The 11688-nt window shown below is 35.6% G+C and overlaps 1 protein-coding gene across 1 annotated transcript in view; it reads right to left on the bottom strand.

Moving 5' to 3' along the window:
* The window catches only part of ITGBL1 (integrin subunit beta like 1), a 385210-nt gene that overhangs the window by 168354 nt on the left and 205168 nt on the right, over positions 1 to 11688 (bottom strand). Inside the window, exon 7 of the mRNA XM_069064205.1 lies at positions 3411 to 3557. Within this exon, the coding sequence (XP_068920306.1) occupies positions 3411 to 3557 (147 nt within the window). The remainder of the gene's footprint in view (positions 1 to 3410; positions 3558 to 11688) is intronic.

The raw sequence follows: 11688 nt of genomic DNA, 5'->3' as shown, positions 1-11688 counted from the left end.
TCATGTCCTCAAATAACTTATGTTCTAAACAGTGAAATATAAATTAAGCTAAATTTAAGATAGATATGGATGAGACCTAAGCAGTTATCTAGTACAGTCTTACAGATGGGAAAAGTGAAAGCCAAAGAGATTCAGTATCTTGTCCAAGGTCACGCGTGTAGCAAATAGCTTGATCTCCTGATTCCAAATCCAGTGATTTTGTCACTATTATAACCACCTGCTGGCAGAAACAGATAATCTAGAATTCCATCCTCTGTAACATTACCTGAATAATTCCAGAATCACTATACACAACTCTACCAAGAGAAGAATTCTTCCTTGACCCCCAGCTGGTGTGCAGATGAGGCTCTGAAGCATGAGAATTGATGGGCCTTGTAATTGCTTTTTTCGCTAGTGTAACTGCAGCTGCCTTTTTCATTCATAAACAGTAAATCTAATCCTTTAAAAAAATTTCCAATTTAGCCATTTGCTTCAAAAAATACCCTGTGCCAAGGAGTTTTGCAGGTGTAGTGATGTGTCTCACAGAAAGAAGCAATATCCATTGGTCTGAGGACTGGACTGGCAATCATAAGTTCTTGGTTTTCATTCTTGAATTTGTTTCAATTTGTTATGGCACCTTGGCCAATCACTTAACTTCTCTATGCCTCAATTTCCCAGTCAGAAAAAAGGATAAGGTAATTATTTGCTTGTAAAATACTTCAAGAGGCTCAGATGAAAGGAGCTATAAAAATGCAAAGCAATAATGGTGTGTACTCACTCCTAACATTTTTATAATAAAATATAGTGATGCATAACTTCAGTATAATAGCAAAATAAGTTCCTGGCACTATTAGAAAGATGTGCCAAAAAATATGTCTTGGACAGACATAAAGGAATGTTTGACTTTTTCTATGTAGAAGTTTATGAAACAGTATGTGAAGCCCACATGTATCTGCATATTGTCATATGTGAAAAATTCCAATTATCTAGGAATAAAGGGTGAATTGCTATCTTTATAAATTTAAAACAAATGTTTTTTTTTTTCCTGTGAAGAATTCCTATCAGAATTTCTGATATTTTATGATCTTCCCCCCATTTTTGGATCCTATCTAAAATGAAAAAAAATTGGATTTCAAGAACAGTATTTAAAAAAAAAAACTATTCCAATACCCCAGTAGCTCTACGATATGATAAATATGGGTATACCCTCCTTTGATGGACATCATTGTCCAACCATGCCAATCCTATCAAATTCTTCTTCATATCTACTCATAAATATGCCACAAAAGATCCATTCAACAATGTTCTAGGCCTTCCCAAGTTTTCTCTCTTTTTTTTAAATGAAACAAAAGAGAATTTCTGTCTCCTCAGCTTGAAGTTATCATGTAAAATTTCCAGTTATGTTTATTTCTTCTGTCCCATAACTAAAATGGTATATCATAAGTCATATATTACACAAAACTACAAACTCAAGTTTAGCCTGAATACTGTGCACTGCTTTTTTCTTTACAGGTCTTTTGTACTCAGACCATCTCTAATCAGACGTCTAAAATACTCAAATGTTTTTGTGATCTCTTTGCTTTGGAAGTACCTTCCCAAGTTCAAGTCAGCCATGCCCATCCTACCCATTCTGTGGGATTTTATTAAAACCATCCAATAATTTGAACATGTAGAGGTCTACCCAGCATTCCTGAAGTATTCCTCACACTCTCCTAACAGCTTAAGAATACCAGTGGAACAGACTGACTCTCCACCAGTCATGTCTCACCCTCACCCAATTAGAGGTCACTATTTCCAAATTCTTCTCCTATCACCATATTTCACATAAAAAGCAACACAAAGCAACTTTCAGAGACCAGAATTTTCATGGGAATCAAGCCATACTCTTAAGCAAAATGAATTATTCCCCCCAACAAGCTTCTAAATTCCTAATAAAATGGTTCCAAATACTATTAAAGGAACAAGTTTTCAATAAGGCATTTTCTTCTGCCACTAAAAAACAAATTTTGACTTTACAAATAGCAGCCCAAGAATCAAATCCACTGAAATTGCATTGGAAAAAACAAAGGTAAAATAGAAAACTGATTAAAATCTATATTTAGTTGTTTCTATAAAAGAATGCTAATTTTATGTGCATGGAAATAATGGCATGGTTCGTGCTCTTGGTATAAATTTGAGTATGGGGAAATTATAGTGGGCCTATTAAGCACAGAAAGTATACAGAGATTTTGAGCATTGTAGCATAAATAATATTAATAAGGAAACCCAGATAAAAGTGAAATTGAAGGTCCTACATAGAGGTAAAGAACAGCTTTCCCTATCAACAAGTTCAGTGGGTAACATTTGTAATAACTTCAATTACTCATTGCTGCAAAAGTCCATTTCACATTTACTTTTCTATTCTAACTGAGAGATGAAACCACATTTCACATTTTGATAAATCAAAAAGAATGGAACTAGTTTTCTTCCTGGATGGATTTTTCTCTGGCCTCCAATTTGTGTTGATCCAATGCTTGGAACACACCTGGGACTTCAAGCTCTCCTCTAGAGCAGATGCCAATTCATAAATATCTGTTTTAGACAAAGCTTTTTACCAAAGACAGTAAGCTCCACAAGCAATGTTCTAAGGTCTCAGAAATGTCACTAGGACAATTAGGTACTGTCATTCATATGCTCTGGCTGGAGAGCACACATCTATCAACATCAAAATTGATCTTACATGAACTTTAAAAATCCTTCACACAAACAATCATTCAACACAAAAGTGAATGAAATATGCCAGAAGCCAAAGGGGAGAATGGCCTGGAGAGATAGCAACATGTGAGAGTGGGTTGAGAAACAAATAGAAAAGGAAGAGGTTCAAAGGTCAAAGTATAGTTGATGAGTATGTTTTTCCCCTATGTATTCTCACTCATGTAGATCTAACTCTTTATTAGTTCTGAAAAATGCAAATCTCCTTTCAGGCAGAGCCCTTTGCATCAGCTCTACCACTGCTACACATATCCAAAAGAGAACAAAGAAAGAGTCTTTTATGTACGAAAAACATTTATAGACAATCTTTTTGTGGTGGCAAAAAAGAAAAAAAACAACTGGAAACTAAGAAGATGTCTAAAATTGAATAATGTTTGAGTAATTTGTGGTGTAGGAATGTGATTGAGTGTCATTACATGATGAATTAACAAGGTAGCTCATTTGCTTTTGAAGGAAGCAATATATATGTGTGTGTGTATATATGAATATGTATGTATGTGTATACATGCATGTTTGTATGTGTATACACACATATCGTATATGTGTGTGCATGTGTACATATATGTGGAAAGGGAGAGACAGAGACAAGAAAGAGGGAGAGAATACACACACACACACACACACACACACACACACACACAGTGAAAAGGAACTGAAAAAGCTTTGATGACTTTACTGACCTCTTCCAGAGCAGGGCAAATTGGAGCTTCCTTGGCACTTCTTGATGCTATCGTCAGCAGACAATGGGCAGGAAAGGGGATGCTCACACTTTTTCCCAGACCAGCCTACTTTGCAGTCACATCTTCCACAGTTACACTGCCCATGACCTTTAAAACAGCACAGATTTGTTTTTTAATCAGAAGTTGTTTCTATTCAAATAATAAGCATTCTGTGAATCAATGTCTTAATTTGGAAATGTTAAAAATAGAGATAAAATGCATTTTGTTTAATGTTAAATTTCTTAAAAATGTATTTTATTTAATTATGATGATGAAGGAATTCAATCATACTGGATAAAATCAATATTTTGATAGACAAATTCTTAATTGGTCAGTATGAGAGAAATCCAGTTTAATTAGCTCCCTTAGGTTCTAAAAAAAAGCAATATACAGGATGGTTATGGTTTGGAATTTGATTATCTTAATGGTTGTATCTTTCCTTCTATGTCCTTTTGACACTTAAATTCTGCTGAGAAGGATGACTTTGTGAAATAGGAGCCAAATTGTTTTGCTGTCAATGTTTATGCCTTTTGAGCCCCACTCATCATTTGGTTGAGAAGCTTAAGAAACAGACTAAGCTAAAACCGGCATAGAATCCAAGATCTTGCAGAATAGCTGTCCTAGGCTTAGGAAAGAGTTAAAATCTCTCTATATGAAATGTTCATAAGATCAATAAAAAACCCTGGAGCAAAGGATGTTCCCTTCTCTAAGGATCTAATGCACTTGAAAGGAATTGGTATCACAAAGGAAAGCAAAATGACTGCAACTGGAAATTCCTTAATTCCCACTAAGACCCTTATATTTACTCCTGTGGATGTTAAATAAGTTGGACTTTGATTTGGGGCTTTGAGTTACATCATAGACCTTAAAGGCAGTGGTGCTGGTTTTCTTTTAGCACACCAGGCAGAGAGGGGAGCTGAAGAGCTATTTGTAGAGACCAGCAAATAGGCCAGTGTGCCTGGAATGTAGAATGCATGGAAGGGATTAAGGCTTGAGAAGACTGGAAATGTAGAAAGGGACCAAGAAAGGAAGAGTTTCCAGCACTAGAGAGGGGAATTTCTATTTAATTCTAGAGGAAAAAGGGAACACCATGGTCAGATTTAGGAAAATCATTCAGGCAGCTGTATGTAGAATGAATTTGAATGAAAAGTCTTGAAGGAAGATGTTCAATTAGAAGACTATTGCAATAATTCAGGCAAGAGATGACAAAGGCTGAAAACATGGTAGTCAATTATGTAAGTAGAGAGAAGGCAGTTTTGTGGAGAATGAAATCACAAGATGTAGTAATATAGGTGAGGTAGTGGATAATGGGATCCTCAATAGTCAAATGTACCTTTTGAAATGGTATGGGTTTGAAGAGAGAGATGGCAAGTCCAGTTTGGGATATTTTCATTTCAAGTCACCTGTAATATCCAATTTAAAATATGTAATAGGCAGTTCATGGTGTGATTCTGGACTTTAGAAGATAAAACAAAGCTAGATATATAAATCTAGTGACCTTCTACATAGTAGATCAACCCATGGAACTGGTAAGGTCAACACTTGAGATAGTCTAGAAGGAAAAGGCTAAAGGATCCTGAACCAAACTTGTGGGTGTATTGATAGCTAGTAACTGTGACATGGATAATGATCTAACAAAAGAAACTGAGAAGTAATAAGAAGACAACAGGAGAAAGAAATTGCAAAAACTCAGAGAGGAGAAGATATTCAGAAGAGGGTGTCCAACTATTTCAAATGCTACAGAAAGGTCAAAAAGCATGAGAATTGAGAGGATAGCATTAGAATTTTCAATTTGGAGATCATTGGTGAAGATGGTGCAGTAAAAGCAGGAACTTCCTTGAGCTCTCCCAAATTCCCCTTTAAAAAAAGTTAACATCATACCTCAAAACAAATTCGGTGGGGTGACCAGGTAGCACAGCAAGTAAGAGCACCAGCCCCAGAGTTGGGATAACCTGGAATCGAATCTGGGCTTAGACACTTAGCACCCACCCAAAAACACCTGGCCATGTAACCTTGAGCAAGTTACTTAACCCCAATTGCTTTAAAAAAAATTAAAAAAAAATTCTGGAGTGGCAGAACTAACAAAAGGACAAGTTAAAACAAATTTCTATTCCAAGATAACATAGAAGATAAACAGGAAATGTCTGTCACACTGGGGTAGAAGTGGAGCATAGTCCAAAGCAGATCATGACCAGCAAGCCAGCAGGAGGCCATGGTTATGACTGAAAAGAGAAGCAGGGGGTGATTTTGGAGTTCTCCGGTCATAGATGGCAAGAAATTGATCAGAAGGAGATTACATGGGACCCTTTTCTGACACTGGATACATGACTCTGTTTCATTACTTGTACTTGATTCCTTGTGGCAGTCCAGGATGAGGAGATACACTAGCATGCTTACATCTGGCATCTACAGTGAAGCAGGGTCCCTGGTGACAGTTTCAGGGCAGAAAAGAGCACTCATGGTTGCTCATAGACCAGAGCAATGGAGAGGACATCAGTAACCACACTTCTCCTTAGATCATACCACCTTGAAGGAACTGAAAGCTTACAGACCCCCCCAGAATTATCTCTGAAAACGGCAACACAAAAAAATTAAAGCTTGGCATAGTGCCTCCTCCAACCCAGGAGTTAAACACAATTTTCACATAGTTAAAAGTCAATGAGCAAACAACATAAAAAGAGCCTTACTATAGAAAGCTACTATGGTGACAAGGAAGAACAAAACACAAACTCAGAAGACAACAAAGTCCAAACTGCTACATCCAAAGCTTTAAAGAAAATTTGAATTGGTCTCAGGTCCAAAAAAGAATTCCTAGAAGAACTCGAAAAGGATTTTAACCATCAAATAAGAAAGGTAGAGGACAAAATTGGAGAAAGAAATGAAAGTAATTCGAGAATAACCATGAAAAAAAGTCAAGTCAACAGCTTGGTAAAATTAGGAGGCAAAAATACTGAAGAAAATAACACCTAAAAAAAAGAGAATAGTATAAAGTGTAAAAAAAGAGGCACAAAAGGAATTAAAAAGAACTCCTTAGAAAGCAAATTTGACAAAATCACAAAAAATGTACAAAAATTTAATGAAGAAAAGAACTCCTTAAAAAAGAGTTGGGCAAATGGAAAATGAGATATAAAAGTTCAATGAAGAAAATATTTCCTTAGAAATTAGAATTGGGTAAGTGGAAGCTTAAAACTCTATAAGACATGAAGAAAATAAAAACAATGAAAAAAATTAAAAATAGAAAAAAATGTGAAATACCTAATTGGAAACACAACTGACCTAGAAAATAGATTAAGGAGAAATAATTTAAGAAATATTGGACTGCCTGAAAGCCAGGATGAAAAACAGAGCCAGGGCATCACATTTCAAGAAATTATCAAGGAAAATCATCCTGATATTCTACAACCAGAGGGTAAAACAGAAATTGAAAGAATCCACTGATCACCTCCTGAAAGAGATACCAAAATGAAAATTCCCCAGATTATTATAGCCAAATTGCAGCTCTCCAAATTAAGAAGAAAATATTGTAAGCAGCCAGAAAGAAATGATTCAAGTATCAATGGAACTAGAGTCAGGAAAACACAAGATTTAGCAGCTTCTATATTAAAGAATGAGAGGGCTTGGAATATGATATTCTGGAGGGTAAAAGAGCCTAGAATTAAAAGCAAGAATCACCTATCCAGCAAAATCATTTGGGGGAAAAATGGATATTCCATGAAATAGAGGGATTTCCAAGATTCCTGACAAAATGACCAGAGCTGAAGAGAAAATTTAATTTTCAAATGCAAGTTTCAAAAAAAGCATAAAAAGCATTTTTTTTCTGATAAAATCCTCATTTCTCAAATATATGGAGAACTGAGCCACATTTATAAGAATATAAGTCATTCATCAATTGATCAAAGGATATGAACAGGTAGTTTTCAGATGAAATAAAAGCTATCAATAGTCATATAAAAATGCCCTAAATCACTATTGATTAGGAAATGGCAATTAAAACAACTCTGAGGCACCACTTCACATGTTTCAGACTGTTTAATATGATAGAAAAGGAAAATGACAAAAGCTGGAAGGGAGCTGGGACAATTGGGATAGATACTAATCCATTGCTGGTAGAGTTGTGAACTTACCCAGCCCTTCTAGAGGATAATTTGCAATTATGTTCAAAAGGCTATAAAACCATGCATACCTGTTGACTCAGAAATACCACTACTAGATCTATATCCCATAGAGATCACAAAAAGGGGGAAAATACCTACATGTACAACAATATTTATATCAACTCTTTGTGTGATGGCAAAGAATTGGACATTGAAGGGATCCCCATGCATTGAGGAATGACTGAACAAGTTGTGGGTTATGATTGTGATGCAATACTATTGTGCTATAAGAAATGAAGAACAGGATACTTTCAGAAAAACCTTGCAAGACTTACATGAATTGATGCAAGATGAAGTGAGGAGAACCAGAACAATATACACAGTAAGAGCAATGTTATACAATGATCAACTGTGAGTTGCTTAGCTATTCTAAGCAATATAATGATGCAAGAATTATGAGGGACTTATGATGTAAAATGCTATTCACCTCTAAAGAAAGAACTGATAGAGTCTGAATGCAGAGAGAAGCATACCTTTAAAAAAACTTTTTTGGGGGCAAGGAGGTCTGTTTTCTTTCACAATATGACCAATATGGAAATAAGTTTTGCATGACTGCAGATTTATAAACTATATCAAATTAGTGACCTTCTCAATGAGGGAGGAAAGTTGGATGGGAGGACAAGAAAAAATTGGAATTCATTTTTAAAAATTAAATGTTAAAAAATTTTGATGTGTAATTGAAAAAAATATTTTAAAAAAAGACATCATTGGCAGCTTTGGAGAGAGTAGTTTTAGTTGAGTAATGAAATTGATAGCCAGATTACAAAAGACTTAGAGTATGGTAAAAGGAGAGAAAGTAGAGATACCTAGGTTAGCCCTTTTTTTATGGATTTAGCTGAGCAAAGGAAAGAAATAGAATAATAGGAAGTAGAGACTTGGAGTTATAGTGGGGATTATTTAAGGAGGGCAGAGACCTAGGAGTATCTATGCAGCAGAGAAAGTACTAATAGATCGGAAATGGTTGAAGATTAGAGAAGGGGGGAATGAGATAAAAATGAAATTAGATTTTCTTCTAGAGTGAAAAAGAAACCACTGGAGTTTATTAAGTAGGAGAGTGAGATGGTCAGTGGAAAAATCACTTTAGAAGTCATTGAGAAAGGCTCAAAGATGAGAGAAACGATGCAGGGAGATCAGTTAGGAGGCTACTACAATAATATAGGCAAGAGGTGATGAGGGCCCAAATAAGTACATTGGCTCTGTGAAGAGGTAATAGGTGTAGAATGATATGGTGATACTGGATATATGAGATGAAGATTAGTGAACAATTAAACCTTTCACCAAGATTGTGAAATTAAGTGATCGGAAAGATAGCGGTACCTTCAAAAATAACAAGTATATTTAGAGAAAGGGTAGTTTGGGGAGAAAGATGATATCCATGAATTAATAAACCAGTCAGGCTTACTCATTTTCTTTGTCTAGCTTCATGTCACCTAAAATGAAGAGATGGAAGCATGGTTCTCCTCACTGGTCATTGCTTCAAGCAGAAAGCCTATTCTCAGGGTGTATCCTCTCTCCACTATGTAGTTGGAGACAAGAGGTGGTAAATCTGGGGTAAGGATGTGGGAAATTTTTCCAAGAGTACCTCTGAAGCTGCAGTTAGGTTACAACTATTCTGAGGAGCCCAGAACTTTCATAGAGAACAGATGGACAAAGTCAAAGAATTTTGAAAGGTAAAGGTAGGAGGCTCATTACTCTTCAACATAATTTTTCTTCAAATACTTGAAGATCATTCTTCTCATCATCAAATCAAACATTCCTAATTTTTCCAATGTATATCTATGAAGCATGGTCCTTAATCTCATCATCCTGTTTTATGTTCTCTACACGCATTCTATTTAATCATTTAATCTTAAATTTAATCTATTTTATAAAATTATTAATTTATCAAATTATTAAATCTATCTAATCACATTTAATCTATTTAATCTTAAAATATGGCATTCAGAACTTCATACAATACTGCAGTTGTTATTTGACTAGCTGTACATGGTACCTTTCTTTAAAGTAGTCTAAATTCATGTTAGCTTTTCTGGTTCTGACCATGAAATACTGATTATTTATATTGTATTTCATGCCCAATAAAATCCCCAGATTCCCTTACTTTAATTAAATGAAAAGTAGAATTGTACAGTGTTATGCAAAGAATACTGGATTTGGAACTGTACAATCTGGGTTTCAAATGTGGTTCTACCACTTACCAACTGTTTGACCTTGGACAAATCAATCATTTCACCAAAGACTAGTGCCTCCATCTGTAAGATGAAGGGGATGGACTTGAAAGTTTTTAGGGTCCCCTTCAGCTCTGATCTCTAAGGTCTTAAAAAATGTGATCATTAATTCTACATACAATGTTTAAGTAACATGTAAATATGATCACCTGGGCCTAGAAAATGAAGTCATTTAAAGTCTGGATTCTTTTGAAAAATATCTCAGAATAATCAGTCCTTAGAATAAAAGGTCCATTTCAAAGAAAAAAAAAATTGAGATATAACATTTGTTTCTCCAAAATCTACCTTAAGATATCCCCATGCTATTACCAACTCTACCATCCTGTTTTGAGAAAAGGAAAAGTGGATTAAGTTAAATAGATAGATAAACAGCCTTTTAAGGTACAAAAGATTTTACAGGTTTCTAGGGTCCAGTGGCCTCAAAATGCTTGGAAGTGGGAGGCTGCATTTTGGGAACAGCTAGACCTGCTGTCAGAGAGCTGGACAAAGAAAGAACATGCTGTCTTTTCTGGGAAAGCTAATACTTTCATGACTAAATTAAATAATAAAAGGTCAATCTGGATATCAGAAAAGCAACTTTACTCTCTATTAAGCAAGAGATTTAAACAAAAGACTTACAATGACAGCAGAAAAGGAAAAAACAGTTTTAAGCAGTTTCATAGTGGTTATGAGGATGGATACACACACACACAGAGTTTTGACTGCTCATAGGGATATCGAGAAAATTACTGTTGAAGATTATTAGTAGTGGCAGGTACCATTCTTTTAAAGCAAAAGGACTGAAAAGCACCTACTGCTGTAGCATACCTAAATCCATATTTAATGGCAGACAATTGTTATCTGATGTTCATAACCAGCTCTTCTTGCTCTTGGATAAAGCAAATGAAATAGCCTGACAGCTAGTTAAAAGGGGAAGCTAACTGAGTGGGTGTTGGAAGGGACATAGACCAAAACATTTCAAATATCATATGCTCTATTCTAAAGTTATCTTCTTTGCTGTGAATCTTTAATGCTGTTCAAATTAATAGCATCTTTGCACTGAGCAATGAAATTTTGGTGGGAGATGGGTGGGAGAGGGTGGTCTGGACCTTTTATTTCATTCTTGTAAAGTACTTACAGTATCAAAGTGTCCGCCCTTGATATATGTCATCAAATTCTCTGCAATTTAGAATTTTAGAGCTCCTAGTAATCACTGAAATGTTCAATCATCTGCCCATGATCACACAGAAAGGGTATGTCATAGGCATAACCTGAATCCATAGCTTTCTGAATGGGGGGCGGGGAGTAGAAAGTCTATTCACTATGCCATTTGACTCATGGTAGAAGTAGAAACATTTTTTTTAATCAGAGAAGAATGCCAGAAGTTATTTAAAAGGCAATGTAGTGGCACATGAAGAACAAAGACATACTATGGAACTTATGGGTCATGTGAACAATAAGATGGAGGACCACACATTTTCTCTGATCCTCATGACCTCTCAACCCTCTCCAAAACAGAAATTATGCTCCAAAGATCAAAAGCAATGTAGCTTTATGGAAAGGGAACTAGACTTTGAGTTAAGAGACCTGGGCTCAAATCCCATCTCTGCCATTTACTTTTTGTGTGATTTTAGGCAAGTCGATTAATCTGAGTTTCAGCTTACCTCTTTATAAAGTAGGTCCAATAATATCTGTCCTAACTATCTCACAGGGGTGCTGAGATTATGAAATTAGAAAAGGCACATGAAAGCAGCGGATGAACAAAAACAATCTTTCCATTTAATGTAATTCAATGAGCATTTATTGACTACCTGGTAAGGATGAGTTCAATGAAGGAAGGAAGGAAGGAAGGAAGGAAGGAAGGAAGGAAGGAAGGAA

Source organism: Petaurus breviceps, unplaced genomic scaffold (assembly GCF_028583685.1).
Source record: "Petaurus breviceps papuanus isolate PSGF00001 unplaced genomic scaffold, PetGlider_PUasm1.0 90625, whole genome shotgun sequence".
NCBI classification, from domain to species: Eukaryota; Metazoa; Chordata; class Mammalia; order Diprotodontia; family Petauridae; genus Petaurus; species Petaurus breviceps.
Note: the sequence above shows the minus strand (reverse complement) of the source record. Positions and strands in the feature narration are given on the sequence as shown.